Source organism: Oenanthe melanoleuca, chromosome 1, assembly GCF_029582105.1.
Source record: "Oenanthe melanoleuca isolate GR-GAL-2019-014 chromosome 1, OMel1.0, whole genome shotgun sequence".
In the NCBI taxonomy this organism is placed as follows: domain Eukaryota; kingdom Metazoa; phylum Chordata; class Aves; order Passeriformes; family Muscicapidae; genus Oenanthe; species Oenanthe melanoleuca.
Window position 1 is genome coordinate 99,220,111 of NC_079333.1, and position 25,134 is coordinate 99,245,244.

The following is a 25,134-nucleotide window of genomic DNA, read 5'->3' on the forward strand; positions in this document are numbered from 1 at the left end:
CTTTCTAGTGAACAAATTAAAATATGAGATAGTATTAGTATTTCACTATATTTTGCTTTTTATTTTTAAATAAGTTCAACAGCAAACTTGAAAGCAATAATTTTTGTTGGTTGTATTGTTGCATCAAAGTAGTGCTGAAAGTCTAAATGATTCAGAATAAAATTGAACAACTGGGAGAAGAATTCTTACTACAACCTAGCAAATACCAGAATATTCCTTAGGTCAGTAGTAATGTTTTTATTTGTTTTATTCAAGCCCAGCCATTCTGTTTGCAAAACCAACATTTTAATTGGGCAGCCATACCACTTCTGAGTCATGAGTTGATTTTTTTCTTAGTGTGGACTTCTACAGCTAGTGGGGAAAGGCATTGTGGTGCCATGTTGAATGATGAACATATTTTAAGGTCTTTGTAATTTCTTGTTAGCAGTTTTTTCCTATCAGTGTTGGCTTGAATGCTATTTTGACATGTAGAGAGCTTTAGTAAGAATCATGATGAAAACACCATGTTTTTGCATATATTTTAAAAGGAATTCTGCACTGGCTCCCAGATTTGTATTTGACTTGCCAAAAATAACTCTTCTAACATTATGGTAATCTTAGAGACTAGATAATGACTTTTTTAAATGCCAAATGTAGGTGGATGAAGATGAAGATTTTGAAGATCAGAATAAATCAAAGATAGGGAAAAAGAAAGCAGCATATGCTGGGGGCTTAGTCTTGGATCCCAAAGTCGGTAAGATGTGGCAATTTTCTTTCTTCAATGAAGTTAGAGATAGGTAGGTTATATTAATACAGAGAGATTGCAGTGGGGAGTCTGTGTGTAGGTGTTTGGTGTTGTGGTTGTGAGGGGAATCTTGTTGCATACAACATAATTCCCAAGATTGATTGTGGCATTGCTTCTTTTGAGGAATTAGGACTGTATATTTATGTATAATTTTCTAATGGACACGTAAGTTTTCTTCCAGTTTCTCCTCTATGTGGGGCAAACTGTACAAGTGTCCTATAGTAACACAGAAGGTATCTGTTCAACTCTGGTGAGTTAATGGGGTTGGATCGTTCCACTTCTGACAGCTTTCTGTAAAGGGCAGTGGTGCATCTCAACAGCTGCTTGAATGGATTTACATTCTGGAAATGTGGTACTGTCACTTAAATATTAATGGTGGAGTTGTATGAAGTCCTTTGGGAGACTTGAGTAATTATGACTTCTGTTTTAAACTCTGTTTTAGGTTTTTATGACAAGTTTATTTTGCTTCTCGACTTCAACAGCTTGTACCCATCAATTATTCAGGAGTTCAACATCTGCTTTACCACAGTGCAGCGACTGTCATCAGAAGCACAGAGAAGGGCAGAGGTTTGCAAGCTTTAACGTGTGGCTAAAATTGCACTGTCTTAACTTCAGAGTGTTTTTTGTGAATCAGCTCCATAAGACACTGTTCTTTATCACTGGTTTTTTTTTTGTCCCCTCAAAAAGTGATTTTTGTTTAAAGATGTATCATAGTAATTTGTGGGCTGGGACTCTTCTGAATTTTTGTCTGTCACCTTCCTTTCTATAATACTCTTACAGAATCTTGTTCTCTCCCATCTCATCTTGGCAACTTCATGAAACAAGATTTTTACTGAGGCTCTGTGATGCTTTTCAGCCACACATCCTCTCTAGCAATTTCTGAGCCCCTTTACTAATTTCATCCTAGCCTGACAGAGGCTTCCTGAAGTTAAGTTGCTACAGAATTCATTCAAATATATCTGATGGAGGTTGGCAAAAGTCTCATACTTTCTACAGGAAGCAATACAATAAGGCTCAAGCCTTATTACACGTCAGAAAAATTGTGTGTGTGACTTGGGAGGGTGATTTTGTGACTGTGTGAGCTGTGACACCAGCTTCACAAAAACTCATGCTGTTCAAACTGTGTTAAACACAACTGAAAAACCTCATGAAGGTACAGTTAGATGCACTGTTTTATAAGCAGCTGTGTTGGCTCTGGCTTATCCATGGCTGGAGATGTTAATTTCCTCAGCTGTGCTGAAACACTCATTGGTGGAGCTGTATTGTAAACTGAAGCATCAAGCTGGTCAGGTCTAAAGGTTAAACCAGAGGCTTTTATTTTTAACTAGTATCAGCTCAGAGGTTGGAGTTAGTCCTGTAGCAATATATATAAAATATATATAATAGAAATACGAACACAGTACCAGAAATGAGGAGACAAGTATGTGGAGTTCTGTGAGTAAGTTCCCTCAAGCTATCTTTGGATTTTCTCTGCTTTCTGAAGTGTGCTTCAACCTGAAGCAGCTAATTTTGATTTCTCTCGCTGTATGATGTTTAATCAGGCTTTGGTGTACTTGTTATGCTTCTTCTCAGACTGCTTTACTAAACTTGCCAACCTCACTATGTCTGTATTGCCCTTCCTTTGTACATTTCTGTCACTTTCATTGTCTTTCCAGTTTTGCTGGTCAACTGTTTTTTCAGTCATGCTAAGGTGGTGTCCTTTCTGCTACCTTGTTTTGCTGTAATCGAGAGTTGCTTGGGGTGGAGTTTTTGTTGTACTGCTGTGCTCCATTTCACTTTTGTCAACTGTATCATTCTAAGTATCAGTTCCACAGAGCATGTGCTCCTTTTGACAGGTATGAACACCAAAAGTCCTTATGTGATGATAAAAAAGGGATGGATTTTTCAACACAGAAGGAATTGCTGTGTGTGTACTTTTCTTTATACTGTATTTATCTATATATACCTAAAAGTGAGAATGTGTGTGTTATTTATCTGGATTTATGTATATATTTGTATGTACATAAATATATGACACACACATTGATAAAAAATCCTTCCTGCTACTGATCCATGCCTTCTTTGTGTTTCTCCAACAGTGAAACAGACTTGTGCCCTGTCCCCCATGAGGAGCAAAGTAATACAGTTAAACACTGCAAAAAAACCCCTCATGCTTGTTTTAAACTGTGCTTTGGGTTCTCTGAAGGAATTGGCACAAGCTGTATGGTTCTGGGGTTTTTTCCCCTCCCAAGCTTTTCACTTAATGCATTAAAATCTAATCTTCAAGCAATAAAATGGTAAGCAGTGGTGATCATTTCACAGGTTGAAGAAGAGGAAGAAATTCCAGAGCTTCCAGATCCATCTCTGGAAATGGGAATTTTGCCTAAAGAAATCAGGAAACTGGTGGAGAGAAGACGCCAAGTTAAGCAGTTAATGAAACAGCCAGATTTAAATCCTGACCTCTATTTACAGGTGTGTTTTACAGAACTCCGTTGATTTTTCCCCCTCTCCCCTTAAGTGCCCTGATCAGCCTTGTAGAATAGGGATGATTAGTAGTGAGCAGTGATTGTAATGTGCTTTATTTGTAGCCCATCACTGCTGCAGATTGTATAAAAAAGCTGTGAGTGTAATTGTGAGTATTAAGTTCTGTTCCCTGATGGCTGTGGTTGGATCATTTTTCTGGTTGTGTTTCTTTTCAGTATGATATTAGACAGAAAGCTTTGAAACTCACTGCTAACAGCATGTATGGCTGCTTGGGATTCTCCTACAGCAGATTCTATGCCAAGCCTTTGGCTGCTTTGGTGACGCATAAAGGGAGAGAGGTAAGTCATTAAATAGATTATACACACATGTAAAAAGACTGAATTTAAGCCGCCTGTTTTTTTTCGTTGAATACAATAATGGTTTTGTTCTTGAACCTGCTTTTGGTTCCAGAGCTCTTAAGTTTATCTTTCTTGTACTGTGAAACTATTTGGTTTTTCAATAGGCCAGATTGTGATGTCAACAAAAAAAAAAAATCAAGGCTGCTTTCACATTTTTCATGAATTTCCAGTTCTGCTTGATGGGTTAGTCTTTGATTTGGTGGTATGCTTCAGCTTTGGATGAGCTTGCTTGTAGCCAGATTGTCCTGTGGCCTGATATAACTCCCTGAAACCCTAAAGTTTGTGATAGAGCTAATTAATCGTGAAGGCAATGGATCATGTATCAGAGCTTCTTTTTGGAAACTGTTTGTTCCTCAAAATAAAGTTTCTCATTAGCTTCAGATTTTATTTTAAGAGTTGCACTTGACTTTATAGGCAAAATTATTCTTGCTATTGATTAGAATGGTTGCTCATTACAGAACACATCAGTTTTGTCCCTGTGGGAAAAATAATCTTTAATGATCCAAGACAGACCACTGATATGCATTCATTGCCTTAAAACATAATGATGTTTGACATTAGTTCCTTATGAGAGAGAATAAATACTAAGCAGGAGTCTGTTAAGGTGCCAGGAACAGTTGTGTCAGGATGGCTGGTCAGCCTTTTGGTTGATGAGGGAGATGGGTGAGGTCACATCCCTGCTGACAGGCTCATCCTCACTGTCATGTGAGGGCACACCCACTTCACAATTCCCAGTTCAATTGCATGGGGGTATTTTATTTCTGGTAACACATCTTTATTTTTAATTATCTTCCTATCTAAACAGTTCTCTAGAGAGAGCCCCACATTTGCTGTCTTCCCAATCTATATGAGCAGTTATGTTTAACACATCTGTTTAAGTCGAAATTTCAGTTTGGTAACTGCAAATGTGCCATGCAGACATGTGAAATTCAGAAGGTAGTATTTCCTTTAAGGTATTGTGTTTGTTGATGTAAGATTCAACCTCATGTCTGTGACCTTGGCATGCAAAGCAGCTGAGTATCATAGCTTTATATTTTCTAGTGATGTTTTAAAAGTAATGAATTCTACTTTTTTCTTTGATTTTTTTTTTTTTTTTAATGATCTCCATATGTCATATGGACCACCTGTCACAAACCTGGTATTCTATGGATACTTAAGCTTTTAGCCTCAGTTTGCACATGGAGTTTATTCTTGTTTATTCTCATTTGTAATGTATTGGTTATGAGGTAACTACGTGAAATTCTGGTGTTCCTGCTTTATGTTCCAGAGTGATGGTAAAATGGGAAAATCCTAAATAGGTACTAGAGAATGTGCTAGGAAGTGATTAGAGACAGTTTCTCTTACATAGTTGATCTTTGGTTGGAAAGGATTTCTTGCCTCTTAAATTATGCTGGTGCTGGAAGTGTGACAGCTTCTGCCAAGTCTTTACACATGTTTGAGTTTGTGCCACAGAAGATGACATGAGGATACCTTAGTTTTCCTTTTTGTTTGTTAGTTTGTTTGTTTTTTGTTTGGTTTTTTAAATGGTTTTTGTTTGTTTGTTGCTTTGGGTTTTTTTTGTATTTTTTTAAGTTGAAATATCTAATCTGGAAAAACATTACTTTCAATTTTATATTAGTCTTTCTATTCATAGTTTCCCATTCAGTTTTAATATAAAAGAAGTAAATGTTAAGTATCTGGAGGTTTGGGTTCTCTATGGGAAAAGGTTAATTTAAAAGTAACTATTATGCAAAATTTATGGTCTAAATTTAAATGGCCTTTTCTGATGATCTGCAATTAATACCTTTTTTTTTTTTTTTTTTTTTTTACTGTTGTCAAGGGCACCTCAGTAAATGCAGGTAGGCTTGTAGAAGTCTAAGTGGGAAAAATACTGTGTGGGATGAAAACTGAACTTAATATTTGCACTAACACAATTACAGTTCAGTCATAAGTCTTAGCAGAATAATTGAAAGTGGGAAATACATATTTTATGTTGAAGTTGTTAAAGCTCATCCTAGCATTAAGTTGTAATGTAGCTGGGAATGAGCTTTGATGAGTCCTATAAATTGATGCTTTTCAACTGTGTGGCTGACAACCTTTCCACTGAGGCTGTGGGAAGATTCATGCACCTGATGGCAAGTACTGAGTACCACCTCTCCTGGACTCCTCTTTGTGGTTTGGAGATGCTGGTACAGTAGAAACAGTGGAGCTGCCATGGGGTTCCTCATGGTGACTAAAAATAATTGTAATTACACATTGCCATTATAGAAACTAGTGTGTGACTATATTTAGTGAACTTCTGAACTATACTAGTAGAGCTTGACATGTTCACTTTATTCTGATGGCAAGAGTATTAAATGTGGTGTGGAAAGGCCATTTAAAAAAAGCCAGGTCACAGAGGTAGGTGATCCTTAGGGTCTCTTCCAACCCAAACCATTCTACGATTCTATGAAGGTGTAATCCATAAAAGCTCAATTCTCTCTGGTATGCTTAGAGAGATATGAGCCAGTGCTTGATTTTTATTTTCATTCAGCCAGGGAATAGAAATGTAGCAAGGCCTTACATCCCTGTCCTGGGCAGGCTGGTGCAGCAGTTGATCCTGTCTGTGTCCTTCCAGGACCTGGACCTTACATGCCTGCCCTGGGCAGGCTGGTGCAGCAGTTGATCCTGTCTGTGTCCTTCCAGGACCTGGACCTTACATGCCTGCCCTGGGCAGGCTGGTGCAGTAGTTGATCCTGTCTGTGTCCTTCCAGGACCTGGACCTTACATGCCTGCCCTGGGCAGGCTGGTGCAGCAGTTGATCCTGTTTGTCGTCCAGGGAGAGGGGACAGTGTGACAGTGGCAGGCACTGCTCGCTAGATGGCGATAGAGACCTGGAGATCCTTGATCAATTAACACTCATTTTTGTCAAAGTGTTTAAACACTTCGTTTGATTATCGGGCTTTTCGAACGAGTCCTCCTTGTTTTTCACTTGTGGGTTATCTTTAATGGGGCATATCAGTGCGAATTTGTCCGAATTTAGGTATCACATGTAGACTGCTAAGTTCTTGTGTGTTTCAGAAGAAATAAAAAGGCAAACATTTCGGGTGGAAGTTAAAACTATAGCTCAGACCTATTTAACCGCTTTGGCAAATGTAAATATTTTTATCTTTTGAATGTAAGAAATGCCTCAATTCAGCAAAATAATAAAAAAAAATATCTACATTTGCAAACCACTGATGAGGAATTTGTCAGAGGGATTCCTGGACTTTCCCTTCCACCCCCACGTTACTAAGCCTTTGCCTGGATTACTCTTGTTGTAACTATAGCAGTTGCTTGCATGGAAAAGTAATAGGAAAATATTTAATATATTTTTAGCTGTCCTTTAATGTAATTTAACAACTGGAAACAAGATGAGTCGGAGCTGTAGAAGCAGCCAGCTATGCACCAGCAGGCAGTGTCGGATCATGCTGTTCTAGCCTCTCTAAAGGACAAGCCTTTTGATGAAGTGTCAGTTGTCTGGTTTCCTAAATGCAGGATGCCGTTTGCTGCAGGATTCTCCTACAGGACAGCAAAGTTGTTGAGAGAATTTAACTGTAGGCAGCTTGCTTGCTAATGGCCTTTCACTCAATGCTGAGGCCTTTTCCAGGTACTGGTTTTTTTTCTGTGTTGTTTTTTGCGGTTGCATATTTTTGCCCATGCAAACTTGCCTTTGAAAGGAAAACAACACATTTGCTGTTTTCAGCAGTGCTGACAGGTAGACCTAGTGTTCAAATGTACAAAATAAAAGGGGGAAAGAGGCAATTGGGTTAATTCCAACTTTCTCGTTCAGATCCTTTAGATACATTCTCAATTAATAATTAGTTTAAGACCCTGGCAGTCAAAAGGAAAGAATAAAAGCATGTTATTGCTGCAGTCTGGGAAAAGAATGGATGAGGGAGGAGAAAAATGAAGTGGAGAAAGATGAGCTCATTTAAAAAAATTAAGGGTAGGTAAGCAGGTTAATGGCTGTCTACTGTAATTATGATCTGTAAAGAAATCCAGGCTTTTTTTTTTCTTTTTTTAAATCTTGTTCATCCAGGGAAAATGATCATCAGCTGCTTTCTCTTGATTGCACCTAAAGCATTGGTTATACAGTCTGTAAGAGTTGTCACATGAATGGGGCAGTTGACAGATTCCGGGTTTCTTCCATGTTGTACTGTGGGAGAAAGAGGATTGCTAAGGGAGGGAAAGGAGCCTCCTAATGTCTTGTTATCAGCATGCCATCTATATTTAAACAGGGAATGCAACAGCAATATAACAATTTTGGAAGACGTAAAAGTTGATGTCAAAAGGCTAGGCAAATAGTTTTTAATTGCTTTTAAATATAAAAATGGCAACCCAGAATCTTGGGAGAAATAGTACTAAATTGCTGCATTGTCCCAAAATGGGAACTGTTGGGGTTAAATCATTTGCCACTGTTGTTAAATTTATCATTGTGTGTGCAACTGTGAGCCTGTGAAAAAGCTATGTCTGTTACTCTGTATGCTGATATCCAAAACGAGTTGGAGTAGACTAGGAGAGGCTGTGTACAATCTGGAAGTGTGAGCTGAGTACCAAGTAGTAGAAAAATTATGTAGCATCTTCACATATGTTGAAATATTATTGGTAGTCAACTGCAGGAGATGACATCTGGTCTAATACAGACTTTAGCATCTCCAAGGAGAGGAAATTAAACATTTCAATTAAGAAGAATGGCCGGAATATTTTGGATAGGAAGAAATTAGTAAGAAGGGAAAAAAATATATTTTATTTTATTTTATTTTATTTTATTTTATTTTATTTTATTTTATTTTGGATGGCATGTTGATATTTTTTTTCCCTTCTGGACAGAAAGGTTTTATTTAATGGGTATTCACCAAGAAATGTTTAGGAAGATTGATCAGATTCAGATTGATTGTACAGCAAGTCAGATGAATAGAGAGACCTTTTTTTTTTTTTTCCACTGCTTATTTTAAGATTGTGCTATTACAAGAGGTATGGTGCCTCTCACTTCCTGACTGCTGATTTCTGTGGATGGGTTATAGCAATTGTATGGCCCCATAGTGAGTTGGATCAGCCAGGTGATCCGAGTTGAAAAACTCCAGAGGAAAACCAAATTGATTTCAGTTGGATCAATGGCTCAGTGACTCACTGCGTGCTCTGAGAGCTGGTGGAAAAGAGGAGGTTGGAAAGTGGGGGCAGGCCCAGTGTGAGATGTAAGGGGCCAGGCATGACCAGCCATTTTTCAGCTCATACCTGTCTGTGAAACTGTGGGGTTACTGTTAATATGATAACATGTGGAAGTTTTCTTGGGTTATTGTTTTCTTTCTTCTGTACTTTTGATTTTTTTCTTATGGTTTTCTATTTTGTATTTTTTTTCCATCCTGCTAAAGACACATTCTTCCTTGTGTCATACCTTAACCTGGCTGACTAGGTAACAAGATACTTCTCACGCAGAATTGTGGTAAAACTGAGAACCAGAGTACTGGGAAGAGCAGGATCTCTGGAACATTCTCTATATCTAAATTGTAACAGTATGTCCCCTTTTGGAAGCTGTATGTGTTGGGTAGAGAGCTGATACCTCAAGATAAGGAGAGGTAGAAATGTCTCACCATATCCCAGTGGTAACAGGAAAGACTCTCAGGTGTTCAATAATATATTGGGGAATGCACTGGAATCCTGCACCCTCCACCGTCTGCTATGCTTCAGCTTCAGAATTACTAAATAAATTCTTTAAAACTGTCTAGAATACTGCGGGGATTACCAGAGATCCTTCATGGTTCTCTCACAGAGATGCTTTATAAAACGGAGACACAGTAGCACAGGTGCTTCACCGTGAAGGTTGAGAGCTTTAGCAGCATCACACCACCATTTGTAAATTGCCTTGGTTCTGTCTTCAAACACATTTGTTTTCCAAAGCCCCCTGTTAAGGTTAGAAGAACACAAATGCTAACTGATGCTTTAATGTTTTTCTCCAGCCTTTTTTTTTTTTTAGCACTACATGTCTTTGCAGTACACATTTTCTTAGGTCATTAGTAGCTTGTCAAAAATTACTTGGAGTTTTGAGACTTGTGCAGAAATTGTTCTTTAGTATCTTATTGCCTCACTCTTTTGCATCATGCATTTATCTTAAATTAGATGTTGGCTTGTTCTGCATCCCTGAGTTTGGATACCTATATGGTAATAAAGGTTTTGAAATAAAAGATACTTCAAATGGGAGTTAAAAATAATTTTCATTTTCAAGCACTGTTCCTAAGAGGATAGAAAAATAGTTTAACTGAAGTGTCTGTCTCCCACGAGACTTCAATAAATATTCATACTGTCCTTCAAAGATATGACACCTTGATCTCATAATCAAAAATATTAATATATTTCCTGGGAATCTTGCCCACTGTGTGAAAGCTGGCATTTTCACCACAAATTCTATTAGAAACTGTTAGTTCCATCCACAGTGAAATGATCTTTTTCCTCTTGGGTAAATACTAATTTGAGCCTATTAGGCCTGTTTTTTTCAGGTAGTGGTTTCAGGATGGTGATGATTCTACTTTGCCATATAGGAAGAGGCTGAAAAGCTGAGTTCCTTCACTCTGGAAAAAAAAAAATTGAGGGTGGAATTAACTGTAATCTTCAACAACCTAAAGGGAGATCTCTCAAAGAAGTCAGACTCTTCTCAGAGATGCACAGCCTTGCATCAGGCAGGTGTGTAGCCCTCTCTGGGGCCAAAGATTGGGTTAAATGATGTCCAGAGATCCCTTCAAACCAAAGTTGGTTTATAACCATCAGTTTAGAAGTTCCTTTAATTCTCACTGAGACTTATCACCAAGGTCAGCAAGATCCAACTGATGAAACTTGTGATTCAAAGGGAAGAAAACTGAAAGAATGGAGATATGTCAATAGTGATAATTGTTCTTACCAGGCTGTTTTGGTTTCAGTGCTAAAAAAATAATGTTTGAGTACTTTGAATGCAGGTTTTGCTGTACAGATTAGGTTGTGTGGTCTCTTGCATGTTATGTCCTTTCACTGGGCCTGTGCCAAAATTCATTGGCTTAATTTAGAAGATAAGCATGAACAGCTTATGCTATTTTCAGCACCGAAATATACTTATGAGACAGATGAAAGAGTTTAAGACCTTTATTTATCTGTGAAAGATGGACTGTCTCTACTGCTGTAGGTACAATACCTTGTAAGGATATAGGAGGTCTTGGTGGGTAGCATCAAGTATTCTGGTTGGAACAAAGGACTCTGGAGAAGTAGGTGTAGTTTAACAAGTTGGGGCACACCTGATCTCTTAACATAAGCAAGGAAGGTTGTAAGTCAGGCATACAGACTGAGGTAATTTGACTCTCTTTGTAGTAGAAAGAGAGCAATGTCAAAACTGATGAAATAAATCCCCCAAATTTTAGAGCTTGATCAGTGATTGAGAGACACCAGCATTATGCTTACTGTCTTGGCTTTCCTTCCAGCAGTTATACATGAAGTAATGCAAGAGATATTGCTGGTGTCTGTGTTATCTTTAGCTTCTGACTATGCCTTTTATCAAATGCAAGTAAGGTTTCAGAGAGAAGGATTAAATTATGTATGTTGATATCTGCTTTACAGTTTGATATTGTTTTTGCTAATTTGAACCATTCAGAACAGTTGCACCATAAAATCCTATTTCAACACTGGTTAGTTAAAAAAAATTAAAGTAACATTTCCCTTTACCTTTCCTGTTAATCCTTCTTTGTTTTTGTATGATTTAACAGACAGCCTTTAGAAAGAGCAAGAAATAGTTCTTTAGGTTGTTGGGCGTTGGAAGTGGCTCCCACTTGTGTCACTGAATTACTTATCTGTGCACTGATTTGCTTATCAAGCAGTGCTCATTGAAAATGTGGAATGATGGGACATAATTTGAACCTTACTGCAGGGTTTAGTACCTGACAGTCATTTCTCTGTGAGCTTGTGCTAGTCTTGGTAGTTACATGAGTTACTGGAAAAACTTTTAAAATTTGAATTCTGATGGTTGATAAACCTTGGTTAAAAAAAAATAAAAGCAAAAAAGCGTTAATGCTTTATTTCAAATTACTTGCCCAGTTCACAAAACAGAGCAGAAATTTCTGTGTTTGAACTACTGGAAGTTTCCAGAAAAGTAGGACAATGTAATAATCTGATGAAGTTCAGGATCATATTTCCTGAAATGATTGCATAAGCATAGAGGGAGACCTTGAGGTACAAACTTTTTTTTTTTTTTTTTTTTTTTTTGTGTTTTTGTTTTGTTTTTTAAATCCAAGGAAAGTGAATCTGTGGGGCAGTTGCCAGGCAGAAGGGTAGCCATTCTGAAGTAAGAGCTCTGTACTTGTGCTGCTTTGTCCTTCTGACTTGTTTGGTTCTCTGACTTGTTCTGTGTGCATTGCCATTTTATTAGGCAATACCACATCATGCGCACTAAAAACTTCTTTCCTGTTTTCTCTGACTTCAGTGCAAAAAACATTTTCAGTGTGAACTTCAGTTTTCTTTCTTGATACTTAGAATTTGTCCTGGAATATTAAACCGTTGCAAGCCTTGTGCAGGAATTTGGAATTAGCAGGTGGAAGACTAACATAAAACCACAGGAATGTCTTAGTCCTGTGCTGGAGTATATGCAGCCTTCCGGTTCATTTTGTTCTGGTTGGAATTTTACTTGCTGAATCTATAACTTCCTTGGTTCTACCCTTTGTTTTTGAACAAAGCAGATTTAAGTCAATGACAGCTGATGTTTTGGTTTTCATGTGAGTGCCTTAATTTCTTCCTTTTCCTTCCAGTCTCCCTCAGAACTCACTATCATCTTTGAACTTAAGTAAATGACATTTTTTTAATTTGCTTTGAAATATTTTGGTTTCTTTAAATTGTAATTGCACCTCTGCTGCCATGTTTTAATATGTATTGCACCTGGGTTTTTTGGTTCAATGCATAGGTTCATATTTTTCAACTTTGAGTTAGAAGTAGCTCATCCTGGGGATCAAGGAAAATCAATGAGAAGCCCGTACTTAGACTGAGAACCCCTGCAGAAAGCTTTGATTAGAGAAAAGCTTCAGATCTGGCACTTGCACACATTTGTCCATCAGGTGACCAGTCATTTTTGTATGTATGGCTGTGTGCCACAGATAGTAGGGATGGAAAAAGATGTGTTACATCATGTAGTTCATCTTCCAAAGTGTGTATATAGTCACTTCAGCAGACGTACCTCTTGGTGGTTGCTGTTGTTATTGAAGGCTGTTGTCCTTCAAGAAGTCACTACTAATTTTAATTTTGCAGTGTTTTGATCCAACTGCTTTTTGTGATCACTAATTTTTAATAGATTTGGAAAATGAGCCTACCTTCAGTAGGAATGTGTTAATTGACAGGTGTCCTGAAGTTCTACGTTCTTGGCAGTGGTCCAGGATGACAGAGCAGTAATGACTTAGAAACTGCTATTCCTTCCTGGTGAAAGGAATGGAGGAAATCTGTGAAGTTATTAACTACTACTCTCTTCTAACAGATTGTGAGAATATCATTATGGCATCTAATTAGTTGAGATTACCTCCTTTATGCAGAATGTTTGGGTTTTTTAAAATTCCTTTACATGCTGTCTTATGACTTGCACTATTAGATTTTTTTTCTCCTCTCTTCAGTGTTCTGGATGGTTGCTCTAAGGATTTGAGTAAGGGATCATGTTCCTATCCCTGTGTGGTGTAATTAGCACAGCTATTTAAATGTTATCTGGAACCCATTTACCCGATCTGTCAGTTGCTGCTTAGTTCAGTGGAAATGCTTTTATGTAAATCACAGAACAATACTTCTGACTTGTAACAAGATTGGGCTGAATTTAGGGAACTGAAACACTTCATCCTGGAATAAAAATGTCTTGCTGAATCAAGGGTAGATTATGAAAGCTGCCACTTTTAAAAAGTGTATTATGCTAACATATGTATATGTATAAATTGAATTAGCTGTGATACTCCTACAGTGAGAAACTTCCCACTGATTCTAAAAAAATTAAGGAAAAGCTGACACACATGAAATTTTCTTCCCAATTTGCATGCTAGCTTTTCAGCTGGTCTTAGAATATTTGGAATTGGTGCTTGATGGGGTGCAGGGCAGATGCTTTCCTTTTATTTCCTAGTAATTTCTTAATGAAAGTAGCTCCTTCTGTGGCCCAGAGATCATTGCATTTTATAGGGATCTAGTAGCATTTATAATGATCTGAATGCTCTTAGGCTTCTGTGGAAAATAACCGCATTTTCTTTTTATTCTACCCAAATAAAAATAGCCTTCCCTTCCCTCCCACTCTCCCTCAGTGTCCTGGCCTTTTGCCATCCCATATTTTGGTGGTAGATCTTGAACTTAAAGAAAATAATTATGAAAGTTTCTCACCTTTCATGTATGAGCAGCTCATGTAGTTCTAGGTTTTTTTTCAGAATGATGGGCTTCTGACATGCTGACCGAGGAAAGATTAATTAACTGTGGCTTTTGTTTGTCTGTCTCAGTTTTCAGCCTGAAGTGCAAGCTTGTTTCACTTTGCTCTGTTATACATACTGTGTTAAATTACATCAATTTTTTAAAAGAAACTGTTTGATTTTTTGCCAGGGATTCCTGAGCCATTTAGTAAGAGTTTGAAGGATCCTGTTCCCTCTCTGAAAATCAGTGCCAATTTTGGATTGTGCAGCTGTCTTAATTTCCTTTTTATTAATTTTCACTCTAGGAATAAATTTTTGTTGTCTGATGTTTATTCTTTTAGCATATTTAAAGTCAGTTATTTCCTTCTCCACATAGCTCTTGCTTTACTTTTCTCCCCTTTTGATTTTTTTTTCTTAACATGGAAAAAGAAATAGATTTTCCAGAGGAGATCTGATGGTAAAGCTGTGTGAAGTGGCATTTATTTGACTATTCCAGAAATGATCCTTCTGTTATTCCATACAGTACTGCATAGCTTTTGGCTCAGCTGGTCTGCATAATAGGGGATAGCCTCCCTGCTAAGCCAAGCAACTCCTCTTTGCTTTGAAGAGCATGTCAGGCATGTGTGGTAGTAGATTATCACAATTATCAAGTATCAGTACTGACTTAGTATTTGTCCCTGGCCTTTTCCATCTTAACTTGAGGAAAGTGTGTTCTGTGACTGTCTGTCAGCCCCTCGCTCTGAGAAGAACTGTGGTTAATAGTTTATTAATAGTTTGTGTTGTACATAGACCATCACAGAGTTGCTATATAGCTCTTGAGCATAAAGGAGTGTTTTTCAGTTTTATATAAACAAGATGCTGCTTTCATCACTTAATCTCTTTGGACAGACAGTATTGGAAGCAGGCATTGTTAATGGGTTTGTTAGGGCTCAGTAAATTTTTCTTAAAAAAAAAACCCAACAACTCCAACCAACTTTTTGAATGCTCTCTGTAATATAGAGTTGTTGGGTTCTGTCTTAATTTTGGATATTTGTGTCATGGCCAGTAGTTGTTTTAGGACTACAGTAATCCACCATGAAGAGACCAGCTATATTTGTTCCCTGGAAGGAAGACTTGATGCTCTCTGAGGTTCTGAGTTGTTACAATGAATGTTGGGAGAGATGGAGTTTGGGAAAACCTGAGCTAATATGAATACACATAATGAAAAAACTCTTTTACGTATTTTGCTTTTAACTGCTTTTGAAATGAAATGGGCATAGATCCTTAAATATTAAGTTGGCTGTCCTTAGTGTTGGAAAAAAAAGTATCATGAGCTGCAGATAGATTTTTCTTATATTGCAACTAGTTGGTTTTCTTTTTTGTTATTTTATTTCTTTTTTCCTCTTTCATATTTTCCATGTTTGCTTCCAAAACCAGTACTTGAATGTGTTTCTTGGTGTGTGCTTGCTTGGGGATAGGGTTGGACCAAAGGGAGATGTGGTGTTGTTGATGGGATAGTTCAGAAAGGGATTAATTGTCCAAAAATGCTAGCACCTTCTCCGATAACTGTGGTTGTCTCAAAGTTAAAGTGAACATGAAAACATGAAAATTACTTTTACCTCAGTGCTTAGTTTAGTCAAGAAGTTAAATGTTAAGAATAAAAGGATCTAGAGAAGATAGCTATGAGTCTTCAAGCTTTATTCACAAAAATAACCTGGAAACACTGGATGCTCAGAACTGGTAAAGAGAAATACTGCATCACACTAAAGGACAAGCAACTCTGTAATTCCATTCATTGAGTCTAAAAGTGTGCAAGAATTCAAAAAAGATTGGATAATTAGTCCTCTTCTGTACATAAAATTAAAATAGCAAAGCCAAACTTGAGAGTCAATGTCAGGGTTTAAACAAATTTTTGTAAACTGGGAACTAAGAAAGCTTCTTGTGGGGAAAAGGGCTTCAGATACTTTGCTGAGCTGCATTGATCCTGGACTTTCTGGGGAAGAAATGTAGATGGATTACACATGATTTCTGTCCATTAGGGTGAGAATCACTGCCTAACTAGGTTTGAGTTTTGATTTTGTGTTTGGGGTGTTTTTTCTTCATTCTTTTTTCTACAGAAGAGAGCAGCTGGGTAAGATCTGTGGGAGTTGTGCTTCCAACTCTGCTCCTTTTTTGCTGATGCCTTGTGTTGAACTCTTCCTGGAGGATGAAATGTCTCTTGGCACATTTGTTGCCATCTGCTGTTTGTCTCTGTTGATAAGGCTTAGTTAGCACTTTTCCTAGGAAAGTGCATGACATAGTTTCAAAAACTGCTCCATTTACCTGTTGCTGTGGGACTAGGCACATGTTTTCCAGCTGGTACATATCATTACAGTTTCAGATGACTAACATGAAAAATGATAATTGAACCTACAAGCCTATTACGTAGTAAGCTTTAATTAGTTAAACTGCTTCATATTAGTTTACTGTTGGTGCTAATGCTCTTGAAATTAATTGGCACTAAAGGGGGTTCAAAGTTTATATGCAATCATTGCTGTTATAATGTGCTATATTACTAGGTAACTTGGCTTATTAGGTGATTTTGTTCTCAATTATTGCTGCAAGTCAACAAGGACAGAGTAATTATCTCCCAAACAATAGCCTTGCTCCCAAGACAGATGCGACCAGACCCTTCCCGTGGAGTTCTGCAGTGTTCTAGTAAATAGGCAAGGGAAGGAGATCTGCATATGTCACCCAGCAGCAGATGGGGAAGATATTTAGAAAGTGGGATAGCACACTTTCAGATCTTCTGTTATGCTAATAAAGTTTTTGTGTGAGAACACAGCAATGTCAGTCTATCAATGACATCAACCCCTGGCATGTGCAGGCCATCAAAGCAAACACAGAATGCCTTTGTATGCATAGCTGGACAGTGTAAGCCAGTTGCTACTGGAGTGAAGGTCATCTCTCATTTTCCTAGAATAGACTGAATACCTAGCATACACATTGATTAAACTTTTCATCTTTTGAACACAAGTTGTGATTTTGTTAAAACGGAAAATTTAGAGTAATGGTAATTTCTAGACCTCATAGGAATTTCACTTTTAAGTTGTTAATGCATTGTCTGCCACTAGTATAGTATAATATGGCTTATATCAACCTACAAGCATCTTATAGAAGAAATAATAAATTGAGTGGATTAATATTACCTGGTAAGTATAATACATTATTAATTAATAACTATTTAATTCCCAAGCGCATATTTAAGATGGTAGAGTTTATATCAGAAATTAATTACAAACGCAGATGACTTTCCTGACTGGAAAAAGGAAAAATTACTATGGTGAAACTGTGGAATAGTGCCTTCAGGAGAAGGTTCATTGAATCTTCAGATTTTAAGTGTCTCGATCTGAGTTCTGATACAATTCTAAGTCACTCTTTACAGCCAGCATGTAAATCTTTATTTAGACCATCTTTCCTGCACACAGCAGGTCAGGTATTTATTCCATCCCAGGAAACTCCTGTTTCCAGGAATAAAAAAGGGTAACCACTACATCTCCCTAATTTTCTCTGTCACTTATTTACTTAGAGATGAGAAGTTTTTCGGGAGTGTATTTGTAAATGGACATGCCTTATGTGAATTTTAAAGATGTCACAGTGTTTCAAGTGGTACAGATGGATAATTACTTTGAATGGTAGGCTGCTTAGTATTTTTTATTGGAAATTTCTGTGGAATTTTAGAATGGATGTTTCTCTGTAGCTGCAGTGATTTTGCCCTCTTTGAGCAATATCAGTTTCCAAGTCAGAATCTTGACTATGTGAGACATTATAATGGTTTTAAACTGATGCACATAGATTGGACCGGCTTCGTAGGAATGGTCCTGGAGACAGGAATTCATCTTGGGTATTTTAAGCTAAGGTGTTAAACCTACTTTTTAGGGATATATTTTTTTTTGCTGTTGTTCTATTCTTTAGTATCTACAATTATTACATTTATTTCTCTCTTTTAAGAGATTGTATTTCCCCAGAATAAAAAAGACAAAGAGTGCAGAAAAAAGAATCCTTGTGACTTTCACAAAATATTACTCTTCAGGCAAGGAGTTACAAATGTGGAAGTACAGGGCACTGCAGGTTCATTTATGTGCAACATGTGAAGATACAGAGAAACCTAAGTGGCTGTTTTCTTTGTTTCACTTTTTTTCTTAAGGAAGGAAAAATAAGAATACTTTGTTAAATGAATGCAATGTGATGATTTTAAAGGTATCTGTTAAGTGTGCCTATTTGATAATGTAGATGGCTCCTCAGAAGTGGATTAATTTTGATATTTTAGCCTTGAAACCAAGTTTCTGTGTTTGAATCTACTAAAATTGTTGGTGTCATATGTCTAATAACCCATCTACTTGAATAATGATAAAGCCTCCTACTTAGTCTGTCTACCTCAAGGGAATAATCGAGCAGCCATCGTGACAATACTGCTCTGAGCCAACGAAATACATTTTTCCCCAGGAGTTTGCTTTGAAGCATGAATTATTTTTAAGGCAGTAGTGAGAAGTGCCCTGAAATAAGGCTCCATGAGGAACAAGTATCTATCTCAAATTGTCTGTCATGGCCAGTGAAATTGAAAAAAAAGCCCAAACCAAAAACCAAGATAACCCAACTTCACCTTATTTTAAAAATAGTGAGATATCCATCCTTATGAGTAGGATTATGTGATGTATATTTTAGGGGGCTGGGCTGGATTTCTTAATCCATTTTGCCATGCAGCAGTCTACAGGCTGCTTCAGTTTTGCTCCATGAAGTCTTGAAGCAGTTGTGTTTTTTGGGCTTCCTGCTGTGATAGAGACCATTGTGACTCAGAGGAACCATGAACCAAAATTTTGTAGGTGTCTGATGCCCTAAATGTGTGTAAATCAATTTGGAATCTAATGCATCTCTTCCTTCTCTTTCCTCCTCACTGTGGTACAAATCCTCTTGTATAATCAATTTCTTGTGTTTGTTGGTGCAGATTCAGAGTTGGCAGTATAAATGAGCCATGTTTCATTTCTTCTTAGCTTCATGGCAAAGGAGGTGGTGGTGGATTTCCCATACTTTGTCTTAAATCAAGGTTCCTAGCCTTGCTTCTAAAAATTGTGCTGTCACTCAGCCTGAAGTTACAAGCTTGAAGTAGACTATATTTAGTAAAGTTTTATGGCCTGTGTGTGATGGAGGAAGGTCAGTAGGGAATCACTGCAGTCTTCTGCCACACTGAAATATTGTGATTTATGTGACATGTTTTGGATAAAATTTTAATGAATTAGATGCCTTTTGTAAAGGTAATTTTATGCTGTTACAAGTCATATGTGGTTGGCAAGAGAGGAGCTGTGTATTACTCCTTTGGCATAGCATAAAAATATTTGTACTTAAAAATTAGTATTCAATAATTAATTTGGGCCGTTCATTATTTTCCTTGTTTAATGCAGGGGGTTTCTTTGTTTATGTACTAAATGTTTATGAAAGATTTCATTTCATAGTTCATACCCATGTGTGCATGATCTGATATATTGAGTTTGCTTTGCTGTAGTGAACAATTGTATGAAGCATTTGCAAGGAAAAAGTGAGGTTTCCCTTGTCTTAGTTCAATCTTGAATTGTTTATTGTTTATTTTATAGTTATAAATCTGATAATCAGTTTGTCTCTTTCCTCAGATCATACTTGTGCTTAGGAGGGATCAAATTATCTGTGCTATAATTCACCTCTGAATGTGCTAATAAATTTTGTGTGCTTTTTTATGTTGTCTGGTTTCTGGGTAATACCTTGTGCCATTAATTTTTTATGGGATTAAATAAAAATTTTTGAACAGAAAAAATCCTAATGTAGTAAACAGAAGTATATATATTAGTAATTCCTGCAGATTTTAGTGCTTTGATGCTTACTGCAAGTTGACAGTTTTTAAGGCTCTCTAGAGAAATAGGAGGTTGGAGTGCAGCCTGTTTAGATGAGCTTTCTTGTACTGGCTGGGGAACATTTTTGAAGTATACATTGGAGACTTGAGGGCTTTTGCTATTGGAATGGTCCAATGGTGAGGAAGGTGAATTGCAAGAAGGGGACCCTGTGATGCTGATGGCTGAGTGCTGGGCCATGATTAAAGACTATGTTGTCCCAATGCAGCTACTCTGGATATAGTGGGTGGTCAGGGACATTTCCTGATGTGCAACAAAGCATTGTTAATACCAGTGCCTGAGCCCATGAGAACGTCCTAAGTAGTTAGAAACTAACTGGTGGGCTATACCAGGCCTGAGTGCCTGAGTGAGACTTGGGAGAAAAGAAAACAAAGGGCCATCTTACTCCCACTGTCACATACTTTCTTCTTTCCATTTCTCTCCTTTTCTTTTCCCTTAACATGCCAAGAAGTAACTCTTGAAAAAGAGTGCATTGACTTGTACGTATAAGGATATTTTTACAGGGTTATTTACTCATGCCCCTGTAGTATATGGTATTCTGGATGCTGCTGACACTTGAGGTTGGACTTTCAAGGTCCTTTCCATCCCAGGCCATTCTGTGACTCTTTAGGGTGGGGTTTTTTTTGTGGTAGAAGAAAAACCTTAGGAGCAGGGCCAAAGTGTCTCCACTGCCAAAACATCCATGTTTTATGTTTCTTGTCAATTCCCAAATTTTCCATAATCACTGCTCTCATTTTTAAGGCTTTCAAGTTGAATACCATATTGGTTATAGATAAAGGTGGGAACCTGGATTTATGCTACCAAAGCTGTTGAGTAAAAGCTCTCCCACCTGTTTGACCTATAGTTGGAGTGTGGGGCAGGTGAGGAGGGGATGCAGGAGGGGAGAACAGGCTGCTGCTGAACAACAGGATGGTGCAGGTGCCAGCCAGCAGCATCCACCTGACTGTTCCAAACTGGCAGAGTACAAAAGTAGAATTTGGTGTCTTGTCTGGCTTGTGTTCTGGCTAGACCAAATGGAAGGGCCTGTTTCTGTGGGGGGAGCAAACGCCTGCTTTTCCCTGAGAGGGTTGTTGTTCTGGGTCTGTCAGGATGCTCTGGCTATGTGTAATGGTCTGCGTGTTCTGTGCCAGTGCTCCATTTATTCTTCCCTGCACTGCTCTTACAGCCCACCTGAGTAGTTTGCTGGCAGATCCCTAATGCATGCACTGCTTGTGATTTGTTGCTGTAGAAGCTGAGGTGACTTGCACCACTACATGGAAGGTTAAGCAATGTCTTTCTTCAATGTATTTCCTATAGGTAGTATTTGTATTCTACATTCTAGAAATACATTCTATGTATTTCTACATAGGTGGTTTTTTGTCACATCTCCAAGTACTTTCACCATCCATCTGTGTATGGACGTTTGCGGTGTATGTTACCACTTACCCTGTTGTTTGAGGTGTGATTTCCTAGCTTTCTCCCTGCTCTACTCCAGACAGGCTGGGGTGTCCTTGAACCTGCCCTCCCCTTTCTAAAGCGAAGAATGAGAAGCCTTTGGGCAGCTTAAGTGTCGGCCATGGCGCAGCTGACAGGAAACTGATCTGGTGCTTGGCCCTGCTGCAGCCGGGGCTGCCAGTGGCATGTGCTGGGCTCTGCAAGCCCTGCCAGGGCCAGGGGGTCGTGCTGAGAGTCCCCCCTGCTCTCTGCAAGGTGCAGCCTGCTGTAGATGTGCTCAGAAATCGCCATCTGTCCCAAAATGCTGCGGCTGTTTGCCACAGCTGCCCGTCCTGTCAAAACAGTGACTGGTCTCGAGGTTAAAGGTTGATGAAAACTGTTGCTAACTTGAGATGATTGATGTTGAAAAACTAATTAGGGAGCAGGGGCAATTAATTTGATCACTTGTACTGCTTTCTCTTACAGATTTTGAAGGACTTTGCTGAGCTTCTTTTTAATTGAAGGAAGGATGTGTTTCTAGCGGACTGCTTGCAAGAGGAAAGACCAAGTAAATTCATAAGCAATGCTTGAATTTACTTGTGTGATTCTCCAGAGGCTGGCAGGGAGGTTCCTATTTTGCTTAGAGAGGGAAATGTCAGATACCCTGGTGAAATACCGTGTGACATAGCTGGGAGCTCATTGACCATGCTCTGCCACAGGAGGTGTTCTCTGTAGTTAGGGAAGTAACAGAGGAGTGTTAAAAGGGTATTCTGGTAGCATTACTTCGGCTTATTCAATTGCTGATGACAAGACAATGTGTTTCCACTTTGGTCCATGCTGCTAAAATATAATATAATTAGTTGTATTAGACACCAGCCACCTGTTAATATCGTTCTTCTAAAGGTCATTGTGTGGTGCCTTGCTGTCTGAATTTAACAGCCCTGTATCAGGTTTGTTGGTGACTCTTTTGTGTGACACGGGACAAGTGTTTGTGGGGAAAGAATGTGAACCTGATACCCTGACGGCCAAGGGAGAGGAGAGGACCAGGGACAGGCTCTGCTGCTGCTATTGTTGTGCCACCAGGCCAGGGCTGGAAAACAGACAGCTTCCTTCTGAAGTACTTTCCTCTAACACAGTCCTTGTTTGGAACAAAACCAACTTGTGGTAATTTCCCAAGAGAAGCAGGCTGATATCCATAAACCCAGGCTTTTGGTACGCTGGATGTGGAGGGGATATTGTGTTCCTAGCCTGGGCTATAAAGGAGAGGAGGGGTGCTGCTCCACTGGCTGTCAGTCCTCCTAATGCCATTTAAGGAAAAGTGAGATGGTGATGTGTAATTGTGCTTGACAATAGGTAGATGCTTGATAAATGATCTTAAAACATATGGTCTTGGTAGTTAACCTTAATCATGGTGTTAGATTCATTTATTAATGTCTGTACAGTCACCTGAAAATGCAAAGCACTGTTTTATTAAGAAATGTTGACCTTGTTAACTGAAAATTTTTAATTAATTTTGCTGAAAAAAAAGTGTGGTATGCATTTAACTTGAACTTTCACTCTTCCCACCTGATCTAGCTTTTGAGAGAGGCAGGGGTCAGGTAGGACTTGCAGATGAACTTACTCTGTGCTTGTATCCAGTGCATGAAGCAGATGCAATGACTGCTGCTGCAGGGGCTCAGCTGAATGACTTTGTTTTCAAATTTCCAGAAAATGAAAGCTTCAGCTGCCAAAAGAACAAAACAAAGCACCTGGTTTACCACATGGTGTAGGACATTCCAGCACTTGCGAAGAGGAAGGGTTGGCTTTAAGCCATCTATATTCCAGTGTCATTAGTAACTGCTGCTAACTGTTGGATTGAATTACTGGCTGAGAAAGAGCAAGGGCTTTTAGAGTCTTCTCTGCAATTGAAAATAGTCACATGAAGAACTCCCATTACTGACAGTTTTATAAGGAATAAGGATCTCACTTTATCAGCTGCATATTTATTGGCTCAAACCATTTGAGGCTCATTATGCGCATCTAGATAACTCGTTGTGGTTGTCTGAAAAGGTTCATTAGGGTCTTCAAGAATTCTGGCTTTATAAAAATCTAATTCATTATTTCTGCAATGAAAGAGTTAATGAAGGATCACTTGTGGCTTTTAATTTTCAGCTAATTAAAAAGAACGTCTGTTTTTGCCTTGACACTTGTCGTTAAAAGTGCCAAATATAGGAATTTTTTTGTGTGTGAGTTGAAGGGTGAGGAGGAGGGGGAAAAGTTACATGTAAATCATTTAGCCATTAACCTAATGTGGTGGATTTATAAATCCTATTACTATAAGCCCTTTTCATTTCCACTGAGGCCTGACGTGTGCTTGATCCTGCTAATGTAAAATTCATTCTAAGTGATTACTGAAGTAAGACATTTTAGTCAATTTTAATCAGATTGTGTGATACTTGCTTGAACACCAATGTAAAGTAAGATATGGACACAGTTTGGCCATGTCTTAATTAGCCCTACAAATCAGACTAGGAATCAATCAGTGAGCCACGTCTATGAACCTTTTGACACTTAATGCTTTCTGTGGAGGGGGGGAAACCATCTATACTGAGGGCTGAAAATACAGGGCTTGGAAGCAAGATTAAGATTGTAATTTGGTGTTCTTGCTTTATGGTATGCTTGGCAGTCCCTCACAGTGTGCAAGTCCTTTGCAGTGCAGCCCTCATTGGTGCTTCAGAGTTGAGGCCAGTGGGGTGCTTCCCACAGCCCATCATAAATTCCTGTCTCCGCAGCAGGAGCAGCAATTGGAGTATTTTTCTGAAGCTGCTTCTGCTCCAAGATACATCAGTTATTTTGGTGGAGGGGAGGGTGAGGGACAGTTTATCTTAAAATGTAACCTCCTCCCTCCAGGTGTTCACTGGGAACTACTGACTTGGATCTGTGGGACATCTGTATTTCTTGGATTTAGCTGTCCTTGCTTTCCCTATAGGGAAGCATTAGTATTGAAGATCCGCCTTATAAGCCCCTCAAATATTGCTCACTGTTGAGATCAGAGGTGGTTTTTGTGAAATGTCATCCTTTGATAAGACAAGTAAAGACTCTACTGTTTTTCCTGGATCATTGCTTTTTCAATAGGCTGACATGAGCCTCAAACTGATTTTCAGTCCATGTTAGTTATCCAGTTTTTGAAGACAGTATAGCCAGTATTTTTCTATTCTTATCATGTAGAGTTTCTGTTTTGGTAAAAACTTTTTTTATATTTTCTTCTAATATATGAACCATTTCCTTTTATTACCAAGATATTTGTCATGTCCTTGAAGGATCCTATAGTAGTCTTCGATCTTTTTCCCCCTGTCCTCTTCTTTTGCTTGTGGTGTCTTCTGCACTATGGTGGAAAGCCTTAGGAGAAAAGGGTGCTTGAAATGTATGGAAATTAAAATGTTTAGTACCAGAGATAGCAGATGTTCTCTCAAAGTAGGCAACATCTTTTGCAGAAGTCCCAACTGCACATGGCTTTGTGTCAGTGCTGAGAATTTTATAACCTGGTGAAAGACAGGTCCATTGTAAATCACCAGCTTAGCCTGGAAATTTTGCTTTACCATTGTTGAAATGATATTGTTTTAAAGCTTGAAAATTCACCTACCAGCAGTGTCAGCAAACTGTTTTCAGAATCACTCTAAAAGTCTGTATGATAAAGACTTTGTAAGTTGTTTTTATTTCTCAGCTTCCAGGCAATTTAAATATCTTTTCTCCTGTATCGAACCTGTAATATTACCTCTCTCTGTTAGGGTGAGTGTTCCTCATTTAGTCAGATGTTACTTAGTTGA

At 38.4% G+C, this 25,134-nt stretch overlaps 1 protein-coding gene and 1 non-coding gene across 2 annotated transcripts in view; both read left to right on the top strand.

Moving 5' to 3' along the window:
- Positions 1-25,134, top strand: part of POLA1 (DNA polymerase alpha 1, catalytic subunit) — a 181,960-nt gene that overhangs the window by 27,883 nt on the left and 128,943 nt on the right. Inside the window, exons 23-26 of the mRNA XM_056498396.1 lie at positions 637-733; positions 1,227-1,351; positions 3,086-3,235; positions 3,463-3,585. Coding sequence (XP_056354371.1) covers positions 637-733; positions 1,227-1,351; positions 3,086-3,235; positions 3,463-3,585 — 495 coding nt within the window. The remainder of the gene's footprint in view (positions 1-636; positions 734-1,226; positions 1,352-3,085; positions 3,236-3,462; positions 3,586-25,134) is intronic.
- LOC130260898 (small Cajal body-specific RNA 24) lies at positions 943-1,073 on the top strand. Its single transcript, XR_008841870.1, has one exon. It is a non-coding gene; the product is annotated as a small Cajal body-specific RNA 24 (non-coding RNA).